At 47.0% G+C, this 25992-nt stretch overlaps 1 protein-coding gene across 6 annotated transcripts in view; it reads right to left on the reverse strand.

The window, feature by feature from the left end:
- Window positions 1-24356, reverse strand: part of EDA (ectodysplasin A) — a 66816-nt gene extending 42460 nt beyond the window's left edge. For 2 of the 6 annotated variants that reach the window (XM_087877498.1, XM_087877499.1), the window contains exon 1: window positions 23934-24355. In XM_087877498.1, coding sequence (XP_087733624.1) covers window positions 23934-24269 — 336 coding nt within the window. In that variant the 5' untranslated portion in view covers window positions 24270-24355. Of the gene's footprint in view, window positions 1-23933 lie in introns of all 6 variants that reach the window. The other 4 variants (XM_087877500.1, XM_034435123.3, XM_087877497.1 and 1 more) reach the window with 4 other exon arrangements.
- Window positions 24357-25992: the final 1636 nt, after the last annotated feature.

Here is a 25992-nt window from a genome sequence, read left to right on the forward strand (position 1 = left end):
GAAGCAGCACAGGATATTCACCCACCGCAAATGGTCTGACGGTTGGATCCGAAATCCCCACACAATCCCTTCGGCCTCAGCCGCCTCCTGCCACATCAGCTTCTCAGGTTGCTTGGCTAGATAACAAGCGGGATGACACAGGCTTGTCAATGGACACTCACAACAATTCCACCTTGATTGGGTCATGCATAAATTGAAGTAGAGGTGGCTTTAACGGGTTTTCAAGATTCTGTTCCGGTACCTTAACTAAGTTAAACTACATCGCAAGACTTCTGGCAACCCCAGTCTCCTGGCCTTCTCCGTTTCTCTTATTCCGCAGTGATGCACACAAAAACAAATAAATTCAAGTTTCTGCAAGGCAGGTTACAACTACAGATAGTCCTCGACTTACGACCACAACTGAGCCCCAACATTTCTGTTGCTAAGCGAAACATTGGTCAAGTGAGTTTTGCCTCATTTTACAACCTTTCTTGCCACATTTGTTAAGTGAATCACTGCAGTTATTAAGTCAGCAACATGGTTGTTAAGTGAATCTGGCTTCCCCTTCGCTTGCTAGAAGGTTGCAAAAGGGGATCACAGGATCCTGGGATCCTGCAACCATCATAAATAGGAACCAATTGCCAAGACTCCGAATTTTGATCACATGACCACAGGGAGGTCATGAACCGTCATGAAAAACGGTTATAAGTCAGTTTTTTCAGTGCCGTTGAAACATATACAGGATTACCTCTTCAGCTGAAGAGGTTGTAAAAAAATGCTTTTAAAAGGCTCTGACGATCCCAGCTGAGTTGCCTGATTGGCACAGGCTTTTTTTTCTTTTAAAACAATTTTTTCTACAACTTCTTCGGTCGAAGAGGTTGTAGAAAAAATGCTTTTAAAAACCTCTGACGATCCCAGCTGAGCCGCGCGATCATCAGAGGCTTGTTTTTTTTAACTTTTAAAAGCATTTTTTTGACCGAAGAGGTTGCAGAAAAAATGCTTTTACATTTTTTTAAAAAAAGCCTCTGATGATCACGCGGCTCAGCTGGATGTGGGGGGGGGCAGGGATTTTTGCTACCGCTTCTCCGAGCCACTCACTGCCATCGCTACCGGATCCAGACCGGGAGCATTTCACCCCTGGAGCAAATGGTTGAGGCAGAGGCTGAGTTCTATGGGATATGAGAGCTTGCCTCTGACCTCAGCATACGGAAGCCATGCCGGGGGGGGGGTGAGGGGAGTGCACCATCTCCCAGCTTGTTCTGAAAGCAAAAGTCAGCAATCATTTTTGAACTGCTAAATTTTGTGACCAGTTCTCACAAATAGAAGAGTCCGGGAAACCAATAAAGCCAGACAGGGGTGAAGGAATACAGCCCCTTAAATCTAGGTGTACGCCAACGTTTAAATTAAATATAATTTAAATTAAATTAAATATAATTAATCATGACTTACATAAAACTATAGTGCAGTAAAATTGTAAACTGCCCAGAGTCACTTAGATAGTGAGATGGGCACTGTCTAAGTTTGTGAAATAAATAACTTTTGGATACTAGCATTGCAAAAAAACTGAGGAGCTAGGAATAATACCCTCAGTAGTACGGTATATAAAAGTGACGCGGTGGCTCAGTGGCTAAGATGCTGAGCTTGTCGATCAAAAGGTCAGCAGTTCAGTGGTTCGAATCCCTAGTGCCACGTGAGGGGTGAGCTCCCGTGACTTGTCCCAGGTTCTGCCAACCTAGCAGTTCAAAAGCACGTTAAAAATGCAAGTAGAAAAATAGGGACCACCTTTGGTGGGAAGGTAACAGCGTTCCATGCGCCTTTGGCGTTGAGTCATGCCAGCCATATGACCATGGAGACGTCTTCAGAGAGTGCTGGCTCTTCGGCTTTGAAACAGAGATGAGCACCGCTCCCTAGAGTCAGGAACGACTAGCACATATGTGCGAGGGGAACCTTTACCTTTACCTAGTAGGGTATATATTATCATTATTACCATTTTCTTGTTTGCTTTACTTAACTCATCTCTACAATATGTTTATGTTTATGTTTATTGGACTTCTATACCGCCCTTCACCCGAAGGACTCAGGGCAGTGTACAGCCATATTAAAACACATATAAATTTACAAAATTTAAAAACAATTTAAAATCGAATATATAAAAAATTTGGCCCACAAGTTAAAAACTAACATACACCCATTATAAAATCCATATTAGGCCAGCCCAGCTTGTTGGGACAGAAGGGTCTTCAGGGCGCGGCGAAAGATACGCAGGTCAGGGATCATACGAACCTCTAGGGGCAGCTCATTCCAGAGGGCTGGTGCCCTCACAGAGAAGGCTCTCCCCCTGGGTGTTGCCAGTCGGCATTGTTTGGCCGATGGCACCCTGAGGAGCCCCTCTCTGTGGGAGGGTATTGGCTGGTGGGAGGTTATCGGTGGCAGAAGGCGGTCTCGTATATACCCCGGTCCTATGCCATGGAACGCTTTAAAGGTGGTAACCAACACCTTGAAACGCACCCGGAAGACCACTGGCAGCCAGTGCAACTCGCACAGGAGAGATGTTACATGGGTGCGCCAAGTCGCCCCCATAATCACCCGCGCGGCCGCATTCTGGACCAGTTGGAGCCTCTGAGCGCTCTTCAAGGGGAGCCCCATGTAGAGAGCATTGCAGTAATCCAGACGTGACGTGACGAGGGCATGAGTGACCGTGCTCAGGGCATCCCGGTCCAGAAAGGGACGCAACTGGCGTATCAGGCAAACCTGATAAAAAGCTCCCCTGGCCACGGCCGTCAAATGATCTTCCAAGGATAGCCGTGCATCCAGGAGAACACCCAAGTTGCGAACCCTCTCTGAGGGGGCCAAGATCTCGCCCCCAATAGCCAGCGATGGAACCAGCTTTTATTGTCCATCAAGCATTTTCATTTTCACAGACCCTTGATTTAATCTTTTGGAATAAATCAGGTATTTGAGCCAATCATAGCAATTTAATAGTTATGTTAAAACTTTGGGCTGAAAGAACACTGTATTTAAGATAAGAGCTGTGAATTACATCTATCCCAAAGTAAATGAGCACACATCGAAATAAGGAGGAATTTCCTGGAAGTGAGACTGATTAGTCAAGGGAGCAGCTTGCTTCCTGGAGTTGATGATGCTCCATCACTGGAAGTTCCCAAAAATAGATTGGACAACCATTTGTCAGGGATGGTAAAAGGACTCCTGCCTTGGGCAAGGGCATTCAGCAGAAGACACAAAAGGACCCTAGAGCTAAGCAACCTAGAACTAAGGAGAAAATTCCTAACTGTGAGAGCAATTAACCAATGGAACACTTGTCTTCAGAAGTTATGGATGCTCCATCACTGGAGGTTTTTAAGAAGAGACTGGACCACCACTTGTCCAAAATGGTTTAAGGTCTCCTTCTTGAGCAGGGGGTTGGACTAGAAGACCTCCAAGTTCCTTTCCAACTCTATTGTTCTATGTTCCTTCCAGCCCTAGGATTCTATGTGCTTTGGCTGCTCTAAATACATTGGCATTACAGCTTAATAGCTCAAATGGCTTAGTATCTTAGCCACTGGTAATATAATCATGCAAATTCAGAAGTTTATTTGCAGTTGCTGATAATTTTAGAAGCCGTCATAGTCCATGGGAGACGGAAGAATAATGAAGGATGAGTGATTTATTGCTTAAAAAGCTGTTTTCCTAATAACAGTTTTAACAAATTTGTTCCAGCTGTTCAGTTATGCACCCGGTAGCTTTCTTGTGGTTTCAGCAAGGTTTTTAACCAAACCTCAAAGAGCACTAAAAACCAACTCTGCATCATTCCTGCCATTCATAAGCAGTGCCAAGGAATGGTGCATCGAATTACAACTAGGTTTTATTTTAAGATGATGTACAGCAGACACAAGTTTATCAGGGTTGAGCAGTGCAAGAGGTTCCCACCCCCCCTTTCTTCAGAAAGCATGTGGCAAAGCTGGCTCATGTTTTATAGCAATGATGGGCCACAGTTTGTGCAGACTGTACCAACAAGTCATGGCGTTCCCATGTGACACCTCTCCTGCGTGAGCTGCACTGGCTCCCGGTGGTCTTCCGGGTGCGCTTCAAGGTTTTGGTTGTCACCTTTAGAGCGCTCCATGGTTTAGGACCGGGGTACTTACGGGACCACCTTCTGCCACCATTAGCCTCTCACCGGCCAGTACACTCACATAGAGACGGGCTCCTATGGGTGCTGTTGGCCAAACAGTGTCGACTGGCGACCCCCAGGGGGAGAGTCTTCTCTGTGGGGGCACCTGCTATCTGGAATGAGCTCCCCCCGAAGATACAGAGGATCCCGGATTTACGCACCTTCTGCCGTGCCCTCAAGACCTTTTTATTTCAGCAGGCTGGCCTGGCCTAACTTCCCTTTTAATTGTAACTTTTAAAATTGGTTTTAAAACATTAGGGGTGTTTTAAATTGTTTTGGGCCAAATTATTTAATGGGTTTTTATATTGTCTTTTAAATTTTGTAGTTTGTGTGTTTTATCTTTCTGGCTGTTCACCATCCTGAGTCCTTCGGGAGTAGGGCGGTATATAAATCTAATTTATATTATTAGATTATTAAAGAAGGTCTTGGTCCGAGGGAGACCACTGTGCCTCAGACTGCCGGATGTGAGTCCCTCTTCGTGAGATGGGGTCATGGGGTTCAGATGGGCTTGCTGCTTGCGTACCTGGCTCCCTGCCGCGTGGCAGCAGCCCTGCCTGAGCTACTCGACGTGATAGCCACGGTGGCAGTTGATACACCCAGGCTTATGGTCATGGGTGATTTCAACTTGCCATCCGTTGGTGAAACGTCTGGGATGGCTCGGGAGTTCATGGCTTCCATGACGGCCATGGACCTGACCCAGTTAGTTCATGGCCCCACTCACGGGGGGGGACACACTCTAGACTTGATTTTTGTCTCTGGCCAGTGGTTGAGTGATCTTGTTATAGGGGATATAGACATGGAACCCTTGTCATGGTCAGATCACTCACTCCTTCGTCTGGACCTTCGTACCGCTACACCCCGCCGCAGGGAGGCGGTCCCAATTAGATGGGTCCGCCCCAGGCGCCTGATGGATCCTGATAGGTTCCAGACGGAGCTTGGGCCAATTCCTGATGATCTGGCACACAACTCGGCCAAGGACCTGGTAGCTGCCTGGGATCGGGCGGCTGGTGGGGCCTTGGATCGAGTCGTGCCTTTGCGGCCTCTGACCCGCTGTCGATCCCTCGCGGCTCCTTGGTTCACCGAGGAGCTGAGGGAGATGAAACGCCGGAAAAGACGCCTAGAGAGCGGTTGGAGGGCCAGTCGCGCTGAATCTGACCGAACACTGGTAAGGTCGCATATTAAGACCTACCTAGTGGCGATAAAGACGGCAAAGTGTAATTACTTTTCCGCCTCTATTGCGTCATCAGGGAATCGTCCGGCAGCCCTGTTCAGGGTAACCCGCTCCCTGCTCCATCTGGGAGCGCGGGAGGATCCCTTGGAAGGCAGGGCGGAGGATTTCGGACAATACCTGTATGACAAAATCGCTCAGATCCGGGGGGACTTGGACTCTGACTGGGTAGATCAGGGCAGGGTGACGAGGAATAGTCTTGAGAATGTTATCTGGGAGGAGTTTGATGCTGTGACTCCCGATGATGTGGACAGGATTTTGGGGAGACTTAGTGCGGCCACATGTTTACTGGACCCGTGTCCCTCCTGGTTGGTACTGGCCTCTCGGGAGGTTACACGAGGCTGGCTCCAGGGTGTTATCAACGCTTCATTGAGTGAGGGTTACTTCCCCGCGGCCTTGAAAGAGGCGGTGGTGAGGCCTCTCCTCAAGAAGCCGTCCCTGGATCCGGCAATATTGGCCAACTATCGTCCTGTCTCCAACCTTCGCTTTCTGGCAAAGGTTGTTGAGAGTGTGGTCGCGCGACAGTTTCCGCAATTCCTGGAGGAAACATCCTATCTGGATCCGTTCCAGTCTGGTTTCAGGCCTGGGCACAGCACGGAAACGGCATTGGTCGCGTTGGTTGATGATCTCTGGAGGGCTCGGGACAGGAGTTGCTCCTCTGTTCTGGTCCTGTTAGACCTCTCAGCGGCTTTTGATACCATCGACCATGGTATCATGCTGCACCGGTTGGAAGAGTTGGGGATGGGGGGCACCGTGTTACGGTGGTTCTCCTCCTTTCTCTCCGACCGGTCGCAGTTCGTGTTGACAGGGGGGCAGAGGTCGACCTCGAGGCCTCTTATATGTGGAGTGCCTCAGGGGTCGGTCCTCTCGCCCCTCCTGTTCAACATTTATGTGAAGCCGCTGGGCGAGATCATCCGTGGCTTTGGGGTGAGATACCATCAGTACGCTGATGATACTCAGCTGTACATCTCCACCCCAGGCCACCCCAATGATGCCCTTGAAGTGATGTCCCAGTGCCTGGAGGCTGTACGGATCTGGATGGGGAGGAACAGGCTCAGGCTCAACCCTTCCAAGACTGAGTGGCTGTGGTTCCCGGCATCCCGATATAGTCAGTTGACTCCATCACTGACTATTGGGGGCGAGTCTTTGGCCCCCACAGAGAGGGCTCGCAATCTGGGAGTCCTCCTGGATACACAGCTGTCCTTGGAGGAACATCTGACGGCTGTAACCAGGGGGACCTTTTATCAGGTTTGCCTGATCCGCCAGTTGTGGCCCTTTCTTGATCGGGATTCCCTGTGCACAGTCACTCATGCCCTCGTGACCTCTCGCCTTGATTACTGTAACGCTCTCTACATGGGGCTCCCCTTGAAGAGCACCCGGAGGCTCCAACTGGTCCAGAACGCAGCAGCGCGGGTAGTGACGGGAGCAGCATGGCGCTCCCATGTAACACCGCTCCTGCGCGAGCTGCACTGGCTCCCAGTGGTCTTCCGGGTGCGCTTCAAGGTGTTGGTTATCACCTTTAAAGCGCTCCATGGCATAGGGCCTAGCTATCTCCGAGACCGCCTGCTGCCACCGACGACCTCCCATCGACCCGTGCGCTCCCACAGAGAGGGCCTCCTCGGGGTGCCATCAGCCAAACAATGCAGGCTGGTGACCCCCAGGGGGAGGGCCTTCTCTGTGGGGGCTCCCACCCTCTGGAATCAGTTGCCCCCTGAGATAAGGAGAATCCATGACCTCAGTGCCTTCCGCCGTGCCCTTAAAACCTTCCTTTTCCAACAAGCCGGGCTGGCCTAATTCTTTTTACATGTTTTTTAATTGTTTGGTTTATTGTTTTAATTAATGGGGCCAAATTTATATATATTTTTTAACTGTATTTTAATATTTGTATTTGATGTTTTTATTTGGCTGTTCACCGCCCTGAGTCCTCAGGGAGAAGGGCGGTATACAAATTCAAAAATAAATAAATAAATAAAATAAATAATAAAATGAAAATGAAATGAAATGAAATGAAATGGCTGAAATTTTGAATCTGCATGAAGCAATCACGTCTTTTTCTGACGTATTTGGTGGTCATTTTCACCAACTATCCTGTGTAGATTTGAAGAGGGGGGCAAGATAATTACCCTCCCGCAGCCCAGTTTACTTGGACCTGCTCTACCTTCTGTATTTGCTTTTTGATTAATAGCATGTTAATGATATTATTTGTACATTGCGTTGGACTTATTTTTATGCTGAAATAGGACAATGTGGTTGTTTTATTTTGGTTCAACCTTGGAGAATCCAAACAAAATGGTGTTTTTAAAGTTGATGTATAGTTTAAGGCAGTGTTTCTCAACCTTGGAAGCTTGAAAATGGGTGGACTTCAACTCCTAGGATTCTGGGAGTTGAAGTCCACCCATCTTCAAGCTACCAAGGTTGAGAAACACTGGTTTAAGGTGTTGTATGAACTCAGTCAATGTTAGCTTAATCCAGTGATATGCATACAGGTAATCCTTGACTTACAACAGTTCATTTAGTGACCGTTTGAAGTTACAATGTTTTGAAAAAAAAGTGAATTTTTCACACTTATGACCATGGCAGCATCCCCATGGTCACATGATTTATATTCAGATGCTTGACAACTGTCTCACATTTATGACGGTTTCCGTGTCCTGTGGGTCATGCAATCCCCTTTTGCGACCTTCTGACAAGCAAAGTCAGCGGGGAAGCCAGATTCACTTAACAACCATGTTGCTAACTTAATATCTGCAGTGATTCACTTAACAAATGTAGCAACAAAAGTCATACAAAACTCACTTAGTAACATAAATTTTGAGCTCCCTAATGGTCGTAAGTCAAGGACTACCAGTACTACCAGTACTAAGGTTTATACTCTTAAAAAAAAATCAAGAAAAAAGGAAGTTGAGACACCAGTTCTTATTATGACCAGTTTGGACAAAAACTTGCCCTGGGGTGAAGAATCCCTTCCAATAAGTTGACTTCAGCAAGTATAGTTGGCTGTTGATGTAAACACTTGAGAGTGGAACAGTTCACCTGGCAGGATAAAACAAAGCCTCATTTCCATCACACCAAAGAGAGATGCAAACTCGGAGAGAAACTCCTTACTCAAGACATTAATGCCTATGGCACAAACTGTCTACATTTTCAAAAGGCAACATTTGGATTGAACAAATTGTTGGCAGAGGATGCAAATTCACAGGTGTGCACGAGATCAAGCCAATATTTTTTTGTGATTATAAGCAAGCAATAGAGAAAATATATCAGCAGCAGCAGCAAAAAAAAAATCTAAGCAGAATGGAAGTCTGCTCTAACTATCACTACCTAATCCAGGAATATCCTGCAGAGGAGCCCCTTCCTCAATGGCAAGGATTTAAGTTATGATTTCAGGGTCAGAGGAGAAAGTAAGCAGGAGATGTGGGTTCCAAAGGTGCTTTTTCACGAGGCAAATGGACTTTTCGGCTTTTCTTTGAAGACGTTTCGCTTCTCATCCAAAAAGCTTCTTCAGTTCTGAAGCTGAAGAAGCTTTTTCGATGAGAACCAAACTGTCTTCAAAGAAAAACCAGAAAGTCCAGTTGCCTTGTGAAAAAGCATCTCTGGGACAACCATAACCTGGAAGACTGAGAATTTCCAGAGACATCAGGAGATCTGGGGAAAGCGTCTTCTGAATCAGGAGGTCCAAGCTCTAAACCAGCCTCAGAGAATAAGAGCTGCCAGAAGAATGGCTACAGATAGTTCTCAACTTACAGCAATTCATTTAGTGACCATTTAACAATACAACAGCATTGAAAAAGTGACTCGTGACCATTTTTCACAGTTACAATCGGTGTCACATCCCCATGATCCCATGATCAATGGTAGAACGAAAGTTCTTTCCCAAAGGAAAAAACATCCAGAAAAGAATTGAAAACCCTGCAATTTTAAATACTAAAGAGACAGAACAGCCACCAGAAACTCTACAGTTATGTCAGGAAGGCTGAAGCTCAGAACAAGTTGAGACTTGTTGAAATGTCTAAAACAAAGCAGCACAAAAAATGGATTTTTAGGTACATTGGAAACAAACGCAGAGAAAGTGTGTGTCTGTTGCTAGGAGAAAAGTCTGAATTGGCAACAGGAAACAGCAAGAAGGCAGAGCCCCTTAACCCTGTAGAAAGTTAGCAACCACCCCTCTCCTAGAAGAAGGAAATATTTTGAGAAATGTTAAAAAGGCAGAATATTATATTTCCCTAAAAGAGAAACATGCTCTTGGAAAGCAGCCCCCACCTTTCTTAATAGCCCCAGCAGGACTGGGCCAGCCTATCTACAAGACAAAAGACCTTCAGCCTCAGAGTGACGGGATTAGCCCTCACTCAAGATCCAAACCAGGACAAAAGCATTAAGACACAATAGGAATTGCCCCCTTTCAGAACACAAGCCTCTTCATTACATCATCACCCTCCAAGTTTCAACCAAACTGGGAGCTCAGACAATCCTAGCTATGACCCCTGCATAGCCCCATGGGAGTCTGACAGCAACCAATAGAATACATGCTGTTGCCACAGGAACAGGAAGCTCAAGGGCAAGGCCCAAGGGAGGTATAAATAACTCTCATTCTCTACTCCATGTGGTCAGCTGCACCAGGACCACGTGCTTGATGGTTCTGCTTCATTAAACCATCTTTCCAATCAGCCTCCAGGTTTCCAGTGTCTTTCTCCCCACTTGGAACTGAACCAGATGGATATTTCTTCCAATAACCCTGTCTGTATTTTGTGCCTGTCCCTAGCTGACCATTATTCAGCCACTTGCGGAAGGAGGGAGCTCCAGCTCAGGAAATAATTGCTTTAAAAAAACCAATTATTTCCAATTAATTTAAGTCAGAGCCAGAGGAATTGGAGGAATCAAGGAATTAGCGGTACCCAAGAGGAACAAAAGCAGAACCATGCCCTGTAATATCGAAATATCTTCGGAGACCTGCCAAGGTCCCAGAAGACCAAAAGTGCAGTGGTTAGAATGCGGTATTGCAGGATAACTCTGCCAATTCAGCAGTTCGATCCTGATTGGCTCAAGGTTGACTCAGCCTTCCATCCTTCCGAGGTCAGTAAAATGAAGAGCCAGACTGTTGGGGGCAATAGCCTGACTCTGTAAACCATTTAGAGAGGGTTGTAACATGCTGAGAAGTGGTATATAAATCTAAGTGCTATTGCTATTGCCCCTATCTTCAAAAGGGGGGAAAGAAGAAATTACAGGCCTTTCATCTTGGTGCCTACATTGGGCAAGGTCTTCAAAGACCAAGAAGCTGCTTTTGAGCACATGGATTGCCATGCTACCATTAGCAGGAGCCAGCATAGGCTTTAAGCTCACAAATCATTGCAAACTAACTTCTCCTTTTTGATAGACTTACTAGCTTAATAGATTGGAAGAATGCCATGGACAAAGTTGCACCTTGACCTCAGGAAAAAATCTCACAAAAATTCTCATAGCACCATTATTGATAAAAAGGTAAAATATAAGGTAGATGGATTCCTAATTAGTTGAATAAAGATTGCAATGAATAACTCCATGTCAGTTTGACCAAACGTAGTGTGTGAAAGGTTGCATAGCTCCACCGGCTTGTTCAATAGTGTTATCACTTACTTGAATAATGTTGCTGAGGGGGACAATTATCCAATCTGCAAATGATACAAAATTACCGTGTTTCCCCAAAAATAAGACCGGGTCTTATTTTCTTTTGAACCCCCCCCCCCAAAAATATGGCCTTGGCCTTACTATCAGGGGGTCTTATCCCTAAACCTCAGCCCTGGAGCACCAACCAGCTGCTTCGCCAGTGCCACTCAGGCGGCTGCCTCCAGCAATCGTGGCAGCTTTTTCGTTGCTTCCCGTGCAAACAGCACGAGGTGAGGAGGCGAGGTGGGGGGGGAACGGTGGGGAACATGCCCCACATCCACGCGGACGTTCTTCTCCTCCCAGGAGGCGGCAGTGCATTCAGCTCCCCAAATCTGGCTTACCAGTCTCGGCCCGCGAGGGGGAGTGGCAGGTGGGGAGGGGTGGGGAAGGAAGGAAGGAAATGGAATGGTGTGTTTTGGCACTCCTCTTTCCGCCTACAGTCCGACGAAGTGTGCAAGCAGGTTAGTGCGTCTTCAGTAGGATTCTACTTTTTTTCTCTTTTTTTTTTGTATAAAGTGCACCGTGAACAGAACATGGTCAGACTGCTCACCCCTGTCGTAACTTTGGCTGTTTCCGCCACGCGCAGAGGAACATGTCGAATTTGTCTTCTCACCAAAAGACCCAGACTTTTCTTTCTACAAGGGGAACTCTGTTCTTACAAAGGTGCCATGACGTTAACTCTCGAAGCCCCTCGCTGGAAGTGTTTTCTTGGATGGTGTGAGCCCCTGTCTCTGCGGTGGGCTTTCACCGTGGCCCTTGGACCTGGAACTCTGATTGGGAGTGCCCGGCCCATCTCTCTCTCTCGCATCGCCTATCCAGGAAACAGGCCTCCATCCCAGACTGCTGTGCCTGCCAAGTGGGCCTTTCGTCCCCATGTAGGCTGCGAGCTGCTGGGGGGCTGTGTGGAGATGCAGTCTGTGAGTGTCAGACTGCTCTCCCCTGTCTTAACTTGGCTGCTTCCGCCATGCGCAGGCCCGATTTCAAGGATCCAGCGTCTTTCTTTCAGGATCATCTGGAGTAGTGCGGCTTTGCGAGAAAAGAAGAGCCCCCCACCTCACGCGTCTCCATGCAGCCCCCCAGCGGTTCGCAGCCTGCGTGGGGACAACAATTACTAGAAGTCACCATAGATTTGCCAGTCAAACCTTATTGTCTTCTTTGACAAAGTGGCTAAAGAGAACCTGGAGTTCTCTTGTTCAACACCACAATGATGCCCTGAAATCTTGTGGTATGCTGTAATGTTGGAATACCTCAGGTTATCTCCATCTTGGAACCTTGCCAACAATAAAACTGAATTTAATCCAGATAAACTATGTTTTCCAAAAACCTGGAACTTAATCCATGAAACAGTTTATCCCCAAGAACTGAAACATGGAGGTTTTCAAGAAAAGACAGGACAACCAATTTGTCTGAGATGGTATGAGGACTCCTGCCTTGGGCAAGTGACTGTACTAAAAGACCTCCAAGGTCCCTTCAAACCCTGTGGGTCTATGGCAGTGATGGCCAACCTTTTCGGCACCGAGTGTCCAAACTGGAATGCACGTGCGTGCGCCGGAGTGCCAGAAATCTGAAGACCAGGTGGTCGATGCACATGGCCCGCCAGCCACCTGGTCTTTGGTTTTCCGGTGTGCCAGCTGGTCTTCACGCGCGTCGGAGTGCTGGAAACCCGAAGACCAGGTGGCCAGCACACGCATGTGCGCTGACCAGCTGGTCTTTGGGTTTCTGGCGTGCACAAAGACGAGCTGCCACGCCAGAAACCCAAAGACCAGGTGGCCAGTGGGCATGCCCACAGAGAGGGCTCTGCATGCCACCTCTGGCACACGTGCCACAGGTTTGCTATCACAGGTCTATGGGAATGAGAATTCTATGTATCCTCAATAATCAGACTTTCTAGTTCTTTAATCCAAGAGCAGAACGGCATTTCTGAGCAAGTCAGAGTCACCACAAGAAAGTATTCTAGCAGATTTTTAAGGAGGAGAAATAACCTTGAGTCACTTGGAAAAACACAGCCACGTCGCGTGTCTTAGACAGGTTCAAATAGAAGACTGTGGAAAATAGATTAGACTCTTTAGCAGTTGCGATGGCTGCCAAATTTCAGCAGAACTTGTAGTGTTTTAAGAGTGTGTGGATTCCAAAATTTCTTGGACTACTTCCACAAAGCCCAAAGGCAGAAAAGGAGTGCCAAGAACCAGGTGAACTTTTGTATATTTAGTGTTACGATATTCCACCCCTAGAGCACTCCGTTGAAAGAACAGCATTACACTTCACATCAAAATTAAGATCATACTTCTCTTACAATGTGGTTCAAATTTTATTCTTAATATACTCCAGAAGCCCAAAAAAAAAATTGGGGAAAAGTGAGATGAAGAAATTAAGAGCGTAAGGAGATAAGAACCATTCTGGGTCCCACTGTGGCTAATGAGATGTATCCCAAATACATGGCCAGAAAGAGGGGGGGGCATCCTGTCCTCTGACAGGTGAGATATGCTGTCAAGCTGAACAAACACCCACAGACACACACACCCCTTCAGTCCTCCATGAATTTGTCCAGATGGGAAACTAAAATGACAAAACCATGTATCAGCTCAATGCTTTTATTAAAGTATGTTCAGAAAACCAAATGCACAGGTACAAAACAGATAGTACCTGGCTCAAAAATAGTAACTCTGACAGGGATCTAGTTGTCCTGATAGACCACCACTTAAATATGAGCTAGCAGTGTGTGCTGCAGCTGCCAAAAAAGCCAATCCACTCTTAGGTTGCATCAACAGAGGGGTACCATCAAAATCATGAGAAGTGATAGCATCACCCTATACAGCACCGGGAAGGCTGGGATTTTAGAAAATGTGAAGAGAAGAGGAATAAAGATGATATGGGGTATGGAGATTAAATCATATGATAAGGGAACTAGCCTAGTGAAGAGAAGAATTAGGGGAGTCCCGGAGGCATCTTGCAATACCTGAAAAGCTGCCACAGAGAAGTGGGGGTCGACCTATACTCCAGAGCACCAGAGGGCAGGACAAGAAGCAATGATGGAAGCTCATCAGAGGAAGATCTAACCCGGAACTAATTTCCTGACAAGAAGGACAATTAATCAATGGAACAGCTTGCCTCCCAAAGTTGTGGTTGCTCCATGACTGGAGATGTTCAACACCATCTGTCCAGGATGGGTTAAGAACTCCTGCCCTGGGTAGGGGCTTGGACTCCAAGGTCCCTTCCCTCTCTGTTCTTCTGTATTCTGTACTACAGTTGGAAATAAGCTGAATTGAGATTCCATCCCCAACAGCAATTATGATTCTGGTACCAATAGAAAAAAAGGTTTCTAAAAGAATAATTTGTTTCAATCATGGTGAAGGGGAGGATGGCAAAAAAGTGCTACATAAACATCTAGCAAAAGTTCAAAAGCAAACCGAGGATTCCACAATGAGATGGAAACAGAATAGAGAATAGCAAGAGTTGGAAGGGACTTTGGAGGTCTTCTAGTCAAGTGATCACCAACCACTGGTGGTCCTTGAGAAAATTTTGGTGGTCTGCAGAAAAATTAGTTGCATTTTTTTATATTGCACTAAATACTATTCATCTTTTTTAGAAATTCATATAAGTGGTCCGGGGATTTAAAATTATGAATTTAGTGGTCCCTGAGGTCCAAAAGGTTGGTGACCCCTGTTCTAGTCCAACCCCCTGCTCAAGCAGGAGGTCCTAAACCATTCCAGACAAATGGCTATTTTTATTTTATTTATTTATTTTTATATGCCGCCCTTCTCCGGAGACTCAGGGCGGCTTACAATGCGTTAAGCAATAGCCTTCATCCTTTTGTATATTTTATACAAAGTCAGTTTATTGCCCCCACAATCTGGGTCCTCAATTTACCTACCTTAGAAAGGATGGAAGGCTGAGTCGACCTTGAGCCTGGTGAGAATTGAACTCGCAGTAATTGCAGGCAGCTGGATGTTAAATGCTGCCTTAGTAGGAGGCATTAGCCTCCTACGCCACTCAGGCTCCTTTAAAATCTCTTTGGTAAAACAGAAGAAAAAACAAGAAATCAATTACAAAAAAAGAGAAAAGCAAGCAATGCAATAACAATTAAATATCTGTAAGGGTTGCTGATGATATAAATCAATTAATTAGACCCACAATTGTAGTAAGCAACAACTAGAAATAGTGTCAGAAAAGCTAACGTTAAGCAGAGATTCAAAAAGTATTCTTCTATACATATTGAAAGCAAACTGAAGGGAAAAAAAACAGATTACCAACTGTTCCACAAAGATATCAAATGAAGTTGAAGAAGTCAATTCCAGCTGTTAATGCATTCATGGGAACTTTATCCAAGCCAAAGTTCACTCACAATGCGTCTAAACAGTTTGTGGATTGTGATACAAGAATACAATGTTCCTAAGTTATAGAAGCACAATGAGAAAAGTTATTTAACTTCTTATTAAAATTTGTGTACTTCTTATCTTGGTATTTTCTGCTGCTTGCTTTCAACCATTTATGGATTGTTGCCAAATCCCTAAATATCCACAGGCTTAGTAATGTGATTAATCGTCTGCCATCAAATCACCGTCAACCCTTAGTGACCACATATATTTTCTCCATGCCAATATTCCTAACTTGGTCTTTCAGATCTTCCTACAGTGTCCCCATCACACACTAACTGAGTCCATCCACCTTGTTCTGATTGTAGTTTTCTTCCTTCCACCTTTCCCAGCTAGCTGGGTCTTCACATCATGTGTCCGAAGTAGAATAATTTGAGCCTGGCCATTTGTGCCTCATGAAAACTCTGGGTTGATTTTTTTTTCAATGTCCCATCAGTTTGTTTCCTCGGCTGTCCGTTGTACTCTCAAGAGTCTTCTCCAACACCAAAGTCCAAAGGCCTCAATACTCTTCCTATCTTGCTTCTTAAAAATAGAGTGTTCACTTCCATAGAATGTTACAGGGAATTTCATGGCTTGTACACTTCTGATCTTTCTGGGTACTACAGACACATCATTTGGGCGTCTTTTCCAAGGTTTCAAGAAAGCAAGAGAAGAAACAATGGATGGAAACTAATCAAGGAGAGAAGCAATCTAGAACTAAGGAGAAATTTCCTAACAATGAGAACAAGTAACCAGCGGAGCCGCCTGCCTTCAGGAGGTTGAGGGTGTGCCATCACTAGAGTTTTTCAAGGACAGCCATTTGAATTGACAGCCAATAGAAGAGTCTCCTGCTGAGCAGGGGTTGGACTAAAAGACCTCCAGGGTTCTTTCCGACTCAGTTATTCTGCTTCACAGCTGCTCTATTATGTGCTGGTCTGCAACCTATTTCTTGACTGCTTGTTCCTTGACTGTTGATGGCTGATTCAAGGCAGAAGTTACTCTCTACTTTGATGTTTTCACTGTCAATTCTCAGGCTAGTCACTACTTTGGTCTTCTTTATATTTAATTTTAGCCCCACTGTGCAGCTTGACTTTTATTACTAGACCTTTCAGATCCTTTGCATTTTTGGTTATCTCAGGATAACCAAAATTTAAGAATTTAAATCTCAGAACCTCGGAAAGGCTTTATCTTTCGACAGGGTCATCAGCACAGTATAGGCTATTGATATTTTTCCTGCACTCAGCCTGCTTTCAGTCCAACTTTACTTAATATGTACTCAGGTTAAATAAGGGGAGAATATAGAATTTATCTGTGTTAAATCTTACAGGAAACCTATGAACAATTTTCCATGCATGAAAAATAAAACAAAAAAGAAAGGGAAAAACAATCCCTTTTGCTCAGGTGAGAATTAGTACTGGAATAGCCAGGAAAATAAACAACCTTTATTCATAGAAATTAACCAGACTTTTAAGGTGCTATGCTTAAAAGCATCAACATTTTGTTCTCTCACTAGAGAACCAGAGAGATCGTAAATCTATAAAAAAAAATAAAATGTTGGGCTTTTTGCTCAAGTTAGGGCTGCTTAATTCATCCCACATACAACTCTGATCACACTGGCCTCAAAGAGCATTTCTTTCTAAGTGTTTGGTAGCAGAGGAGAACAGCCCTTTGCAAAAGGTGAGGGAGATGCACGCATGATCAAACTGGCTACTAAAGCCATAAATCTCTCTTAGCAAATGAAATGGATCTATTCAGCCAAGCATATAAGGTACACCCTTTAGTTTGGTCTAAAATGGATATGCATAATGCAAAAAGAATCTTCTATTTAGCTGTGTGACTCTCCCAATAACAGAGCTACACAAGTGCTTCCTTGCTTAACATGACAAATGTATGTATAAGTATTTCAGGTCACCTCAATTGCAATTTGCATCTCTATGCGGCTTACACAATTAAAAGGAAAAAAGGGAAAAAACCAGGAACAATAAAACAGTTCACACAGGGGAAAAACAAATCAAGAAAACTGTAAACTCCATTGCAAAACTCACAAACAGCTTTCAGGACAGGAACTCCTGCCAGACCAGCTGCAACAGGCAGCTTTCTAAGGCTTTACAAAAGCAGACACTGCAGGAGCAGGGGCAGACTTAGAAGGGGAGGCCTCTTCCAGAGGAGGAAAACACCCCCCCCACCCACCCACCCTTGACACTGCTGTGCTGATGGGACTAGGAGCCAGCCAGATAGGACAGATCTTTCCAGGCAGGCAGCAACAACAACAGAGGAAAATGTTCCTAAGCCCTGTAGATTTTACAGATGGCAATGTATCCCTGAATGCAGCCCAGAAACCAACTGGCAACTTGTGCAGCTAACAAAGTAGAAATATGTCACGGGGTGAACCAAGATCCAGCTACAGCCGCTGCATTCTGAATTAGCCCCAAGTGAACTTCCTTGCTGTAATTCAAACAGAAAGCGAGGAGGACAGAAGTGTTCGACTGAAGGAGCTCCTGATCCAGGAAAGATCCATAATTGACATACGACGATTCTGTGCAAAGATTCTGTCAGGAAAATCAGTAATTAAATCAAACTGGTATACAGAGAACATAGAAAAATAGAATTGGAAGGGTGTTTGGAGGTCATCTAGTCCAACCCCCTGCTCAAGCAGGAGACCCTATACTATTCCAGACAAGTGGCTGTCCAGTCTTTTCTTGAAAACCTCCAATGATGAAGCACCCACAACTTCTGAAGGGCAAGTTGTTCAACTGGTTAATTGTTCTCACTGTTAGGAAATTCCTCCTTAGTTCTAGGTTGCTTCTCTCCTTGATTAGTTTCCACCCATTGCTTCTTGTCCTGCCCTCGGGTGCTTTGGAGAATAGCTTGATTCCCTCTTCTTTGGGGCATATTGGAAGACTGCTATCATGTCTCCCCTAGTCCTTCTTTTCATTAAACTAGACATACCCAGTTCCTGCAACTGTTCTTCATATGTTTTAGCCTCCAGTCCCCTAATCATCTTTGTTGCTCTTCTCTGCACTCTTTCCAGAGTCTCCACATCTTTTTTTACATTATAGCGACCAAAACTGGATGCAGTATTCCAAGTGTGGCCTTACTAATTTTATTTTATTTTTATATAGCAGTAGTAATACTTCACATGATCTTGATTCTATCCCTCTATTAATGCAGCTTAAGACTGCATTGGCTTTTTTTGGCTGCTGCCACACACTGCTGGATCACAAGTGATTCTCCATTTGGACTCCAAGATCCTTCTCCCAATTACTGGCTTTAAGCCAAGTTTCACTTAGTCTATACCTATACATTTGGGTTTTCTTGCCTAAGTGTAAAACCTTACTTTTATCTTCAGTTTGTTAGATAGGGCCCCGTGTTCAGGTCTGTCAAGATCCTTCTGGATCGTGAGCCTATCTTCTAAAGTGTTGGCTATTCCCAGCATCTAGGTGTCATCTGCACCTTTGATGAGCTCCTCCCCTCACCTAGATTGTTTATGAGATGTTTTATTGATTTATTGCCTTACTTCCCCTCCCTCTTTTGAGTTTCTGAAGCCAACCAGGCACAAGAAGGAACCTGAGCTCACTTTTATCTACAGCTATGCATGCTTAAATCATATGTGTCTTATACATTGATCTTTCCAACCTTTCTAAGATGTATAAATACAAGTGCATCCCTTTGTTGGGCGGGCAGCCATCTCTCAATATTCTTTGGAGAGTCCCAGCAGCACATGCTGCCTAATAAACATTGCACTAAGCCTTGGTAATTTGCTTTGGGTCCTGTGTTTGATTCCACAACTCTGCCATCCACTTCTGCCCCTTGGACAACAGATCCAGGGGAAACCCCCATGTTATGCAGAGTTTCTGCCTGGGGAAATGCAGCCCCATTGAGATGGAATATCTTGATCCTTTAATCAGAAGCCATCCATATTCTTAGGGATCATTCTCCCCATCCATATGCTGACAGCCTCTAGGCAGGGGGCAGAGCCACAATGGCTGTCCTGGCCAGTCAAGATTGCAAACTGGGCCTGGGCCAACAGATATCCTCCGAGGCACTAACAAGAAGTGGGAAAAGCATTGAGGAATCCCCCAAAGGGTATTTTTCCCTAACACACATGACTCAGTGGTGGGTTTCAAAATTTTAAGGTTACTGCAAAATCCCCATTTCCTCCCGATCAGCTGGGACTTGGGAGGCAGAGAATAGATGGGGGCGGGGCCAGTCAGAATTTTTACTACCGGTTCTCTGAACTATTTAAAATTTCCATTACCAGTTCTCCAGAACTGGTCAGAACCTGCTGAAACCCACCTCTGAAGTGACTCCAGAGGAAGGGGGAAAAGTGCTGGGAAGCAGCATTCACAACCCACCCCCCTCCATTCCTGAAGTCAGATATCGGGATCAACAGTGTCGAAGCCAAGAGATAAAAAAAGTTGCACCAACCTATTCTGTCCCTGTAAGAAGCCACTCACAAAAGCAATCCATGTCATTGTGTGCCATCCTTGATGGGCATCTATGTAAGCCAAGAATGGGCAAAGCCAATGCACCCACACCTGAAAGATTAACCACAGCGTGGAATTCACTGCTAGTAAACTTCCTCATTTGTAAAAGTTTCACTGAGCGCTCACCTACATCTCACACCCCAAAACATAAAAATATCTCCAACCTGCTTCCACCCTCTTTCCACAGAAAAAGCAGAAAAGATGAAGGGGAAACGGAGGCAGAGGAAACAGGGGGAGGGGGCTGCTCTAGCAGAAGTGGGGCTGCTGGACCTAACAGGATGAGGACCGGGCAAGAGCAAACAGAGGGAAGGAGGGAAGGCCTGCTGGGCGTTGCAGGGACCATCTATTCCCTAGCCAGGGTTGGCTCCTCCTTGCCCATCACTCCTTCCCCTTCCTTGGTTTTCACAGCATCTTACCAAGACCACCCCTCCATCCAGAGAGCATTATTTGGGGGGGGGAGGGCTCTGCTTGCTTTATAGTACAGGATGTGCCTACATTCTGTAGAATCCAAACTGAAGCACAAGTAGTCCTTGATTTACGACCACAGTTGAGCCCGACATTTCTGTTGCTGAGTGAGACAGTTTGTTAAAGTGAATTTTACCCAGTGGTGAAATGTAAAATTTGTTACTACCTGTTCTGTGGGTGTGGCTTATTTTGTGGGCGTGATTTGGTGGGGGTAATGTGACTGGGTGGGCGTGGCCAACTTTTTTTTTTTTAACTTTTAAAAGCATTTTTTCTACAACCTTAAGAGGTTGCAGAAAAAAATGCTTTTAAAAGCCTCTGACAATCAGGCAACTCAGCTGGGATTGTCAGAGGCTTTTAAAAGGATCTTTTTCTACAATCTCTTTGCCCGAAAAAATGCTTTTAAAAGTAAAAAAAAAAAAAAAAGCCTCTGATGATCGCGTGACTCAGCTGGGCATGGGTGGGGGGCAGGGATTTTTGCTACCGGTTCTCCGAACCACCCGCCTCCATCGCTACCGGATCAGGCGACCCGGTCTGAACCGGGAACATTTCACCCCTGATTTTACCCCATTTTGTTACTTTTCTTACCACATTTGTTAAGTGAATCCCTGCAGTTGTTAAGTTAGTAACAAGGTTGTTAAGTGAATCGGGCTTCCCCATTGATTTTGCTTGTCAGAAGGTCACAAAAGGAGATCACATGACCCCGTGTGCCTGACTCATGCAGTGCAGGAAATCCCACAGGTGTACTCACTCCGACATGTGCTACCTCGGGATACAAAGGTGTCATATCAGCATAGGACAATGGTAGTCCGGGGGTTCCAATGAGGAACATGTCACCGTGCATAGACTTTCCATTGGCATCCTTCAGTCTCAAGAGACTATGGTATCGTGCTCTGGAAGGAGGTCCTAAAACAGCATGTAGTGTGACTAAAAAGGCCGATTCGAGAGTGGCCATCCCTTCCACACTGAGGGCAGATACATTCTGTCCCCTGCCCAGCCCCCAGATTTCGCCGATTCTGGGACTGCGTCTTTGCCTCAGCCTGCCAAGCAAGTGTCTCTTTGAATTGGAGAAGGCCATGCTGTGTTTTTAGCCTACAAACTGAATGATTGGAGGTCAAGATTTCCCAGTCGTTCATGTCCATTCCCAGGGCCTTTCGGTCCCTCTTGCAGATATCCTTATATCGCAGCTGTGGTCTCCCTCTGAGACGCTTTCCCTGCACTAATTCTCCCTACAGGAGATCTTTCGGAATCTGACCATCAGCCATTCTCACGACATGCCCCAGCCAGCATAGACGTCGCTGTTTCAATAGTGTACACATCAATGGTGGGTTCCTCCCGGTTCGGCCGAGCCGGTAGCGGTGACAATATGACGTCACCAAACCGGTTCTCTTTGTTCGGGAGCTGGACCCTCAAACCCACCCCCGCGTTATTCTTACCTTTTATTTGGCCCCGCCCCCAATCTATTCGCTGCCTCCCAAGTCCCAGCTGATCGGCTAGAAGGAAAAAAACTGTTCAAACTCTTGCCGCGGGGCTTCAAAGGGCCACCCTACAGCTGATCAGTGTTAAAAGGCAGTGTGGTGGTAGACCAGTGCACTCCAAAAACAAATGGGTAGATTGGTGCCTCCAAAAACAAATGGGTAGACCGGAAAGCTTCAAGAACAAATGGGTAGACCAGTACAGCTCTGCAAGCAGTTAAAAGCCTGGTAGACCAGTACCTCTGCTAAATCCTAAAGAATTGTCACATGACCATCGAATCATGCCCACAAAATAAACCACACCCACAGAACCGGTAGTAAAAAAATTTAGAACCCACCCCTGGTACACATGCTAGAAATTCCAGCACATTTCAGCCAATCCATCAGGGGGGTTAATGACTTGTCCTTGGAGGGACCCCTGCCAGAGTTACCACATGCCAGGGGCCATGCCTCCGGGTCCCACCTTGTTGTGGTAATGAGACAGCTGCCATGAAAGCAGCAAGTCAAAACTAGGGCTGGCAGGATCATGGGCGTCTTGGCCACCATCTGTGCTGCCTGGAGCTTCACACTGGAAGATGAACCACAGAGCAGGTGCCATACGTGTCAGACCCTAATATCCTCCACAGACCAGCTAACACCACCCGCTCCTAAGCAGTGGCACAATCATTGGATGCACAACCAAATCAGACAGGCATCCGTATACAGCAGCAATGGCCATAATGAAAAATCCTGGTTGAACTACAACTCCCAGCATCCCTCACCATTGGCCATGTTAGCCAGAGCTGCTGGAGGCTGAACCATTATTAGAGCAATATTGGAGGGAGGACTGTGGTTAGATGGAAAGCTTGCTGGCGGCATGAGCCCTGGTGGCACAGTGGTTTGACTGCAGCATTGCGGGCTGACTCTGCCCATAGCCAGGAGTTTGATCCTGATGGGCTCGAGGTTGATTCAAGCCTTCCATCCTTCCGAGGTCGGTAAAATGAGGACCCACATTACTGGGGACAATATACTGACATTTGTAAACCACTCAGAGTGCTACGGAGAGGTGTACAAGTCTGCTTTTGCTATTGCTAATATGCGCTAGGTGGAGCTTCCCTGGAGAAGCTGAACTTCATGGAATTTGCACCTAGTGTCCTATTCCTGCAGGAGGGACCTACTCTGCCTGTGCACTGATCATTATGTACTCTTCCAACAACTTGCACCAGGATATTCATCACCAAGGACTACAGTCAAATGGAAAGCTTCCCAACGGCAGATTCCCCCTTCTCTAGCTCTGTGGGGCTCCATGGCACCTCTCTGCCTGCTGCTGGAGGAAGGGTCCCTGCCCAGACCAGGAGAGGGCAATCTGCAATCTGTAGTCCCTGGGCTCCACAAGGACTCCAGTTATTTACCTTTGTTTTACCTAAACTCTGCCTGTTCCCAGACATGATGGCTCCATCCGCCTGTCCAGAATGATGCATGATTACATCGCTTATTTATTTTTATTTATTACAAACTCTTTTCAAAGCAGGCATTACAAGGTTCGAAAACTACAAGCAATTTGCTATAAGCATGCCTTTCTTTGCCTGCACAGAGACCCCCATCCCAAAACAACCCTCCCAGCACTTGCAGACTTTGCGCAAGAGGCTAAGTTTGGTTGGTGCTGGCTTCGGTTACTATTGGGGGGGGTCTCTGCCCCTCTGGCTCCTCTGCAGCCCAAAGGCGCCAACTAAGTCAGTAGCCGAGAACGGAGCCGGGCTCATTCCTTCCTCTTAGGGACCCGCAGTGCCAACGCCGCCGGGGTTTCTGCCTGCAGAGGGAAAGGACTCCGCACTTCGCAGGGCAGCCAGAGCCACCAGCCTTCGTCCGTTCACGACCAGTTGCCGGGAACCGCTGCCATCGCGCCAAGGCTCCCCGCCGATTCCGGCCTCCCCCCGCCCAGCGCACGACCCGGACCTGCCGCCGCGGGGAAGGCGGGCTGGGCGAGGCGGCCGGCCCGCTCCAAGGCCGCGCCTCCGGGGGGTCGGCCGCCTTCCTTGGCGCGGCCGGAGAGCGGCGCCTTTGCCCGGCTGTCACCGGCGCATCCTCGGCCGGGAGGAGCGGGAAGGAGGCGCTTGCCGACCTGGCCCGAGTCCCCGGAGCAGCGCTGCGCCGCGCACTCACCTGCCGCGGGCTGCCGCTGCCGGGCTCGCCGGGGTGGCGCTGCTGGGGCTGGGGCTGGGGCCGGGCGGCGGGCGCGAGGTCCCGGGCGGGCCGGGACGGCGGGGCTCTGGCGGTGCCGCCGGGCTGCCAGCCGGCCTGGGGCGCCGTCCGCTCGCGGCGCAGTTCGGAGCGCAGCTCCAGGTAGCAGCCCAGCGTCAGGAGGTGCAGCGCCAGCGAGAGCGCCAGGAAGCCGCCCACCGCCCGCCACGCGCCCGAGCCCCGCCGCCCGCAAGCGCAGCCCCCGCCGGCCCGCTCCGCCTCCAGCCGCCGCAGCGGCGCCCCGCGCTCCGAACCCATCGCGCCGGCCCGGCCCTACTGCGGCCGCCCCATCGCCCCGCGCCCGCGCCGCCGCCGCCGCTGCTGCTCCCGCGGCCGCCGCTGGAAGAGTCCCCGCCCGGGGCAGGCAGGGAGGGAGGGAGGGAGGCGGGGACGGCGGGGGAACGCCTCTGCTGCGCCCCCGCCCCCCCCACCGCCCCTCCTGCCGGCTGCGGCTCCAGCAGGCGCTTGGAAGCTACAGGCGGTCCTCCGCTTTTCTTTTCTTTTTATTTGATTTCTATGCCGCCCTTCTCCGGAGACTCAGGGCGGCTTACAATGCGTTAAGCAATAGCCTTCATTCTTTTGTATATTTTATACAAACTCAGCTTATTGACCAAAGAGCCTTGGTAGTACAGGGGTTTAAGGCACCCTGTTATTAAGCTGGTTATTAAGACCAGCTGCCTGCAATTACTGCAGGGTTCGAATCTCGCCAGGCTCAAGGTTGACTCAGCCTTCCATCCTTTCAAAGGTAGGTTAAATGAGGACCCGGATTGTGGGGGCAATAAACTGACTTTGTATAAAATATACAAAAGTATGAAGGCTATTGCTTAACGCCTTGTAAGCCGCCCTGAGTCTCCGGAGAAGGGCGGCATATAAATCAAATTTAAAAAAAAAAAAATGCCCCCACAATCCGGGTCCTCATTTTACCTACCTTAGAAAGGATGGAAGGCTGAGTCAACCTTGAGCCTGGTGAGATTTGAACTTACACTAATTGCAAACAGCTGGTGTTAAATTACAGTGCTTTTAGTCTGCAGAGCCACCAGGCGCCTACAGACTTACAGCACTTTGTTTAGTGAGCGCTCCAAGTGAGAAGGGCCCTGAAAAAAGGGACTTCAGGCCATTGCGGCATCGCCGGGGCCATTGATCACAATTCAGAGGCTTGGCAACTTACTCACAGTTATGACAGTTGTGGTGTGCGGGCCTCATTCAAACTTCCGACAAGCAAAATCAATGGGGAAGCCAGATTCACTTAAAAGCTATGTTACTAACTGCAATGTAAGTGCAGTTACTAAATATTATCAGCTGCAGTGATTGGACTAGATGACCTACAAGGTCCCTTCCAACACGGAAAAAATGGATTTAACAAACTTAACCTCAGAAATGTGTTCATTAAGGACGTAAATCGAGGACTACATGTACTGTTGTTTTTTTATTTTTGATTTTTAAACAAACAATTCATCATTAATCAATCAGTATAACATCTGGGTACAAATTTTTTTTTGTCATCATATTCAACATTTATCATCATTTTTTTTGTTATGACCTAGTGCAGTTGTTAAGTTAATAATACAGTTGTTAAGTGAAGCTCCATTGATTTTCCTTATAAAAAGGTCGCAAAAGGTGATCATGTGACTCCCCCCCAGGACATTGCATCATCATAAATATGAGTCAGTTATCAGGCGTGAAAATTTTGATCACGTGATCATGGAGATGCTGCAGCGGCCGTAAGTGTGAAAAAATGGTCATAAGTCACTTTTCTGGTGTCATTGTAACTTTGAATGATCACTAAATGAACTGTTGTAAGTCCAAGACCACCTGTTGTGTATAGTCTATAAATATTGTTCACCATTCAAGGTAAAGGTAACAGTTTCCTCTGTCCAGTCGTAGTGGTTGAAAACCCCAGTCCAGATCAAGGGGCAGTGAGTTCCAGTGGCTCCTTCCACCCTTGGGCCAGGTCCTCTCTCTCAGCCCCAGCGAGGGCAGC

Source organism: Pantherophis guttatus, chromosome 12 (genome assembly GCF_059756535.1).
Source record: "Pantherophis guttatus breed Tessera chromosome 12, ASM5975653v1, whole genome shotgun sequence".
Lineage (NCBI taxonomy): Eukaryota > Metazoa > Chordata > Lepidosauria > Squamata > Colubridae > Pantherophis > Pantherophis guttatus.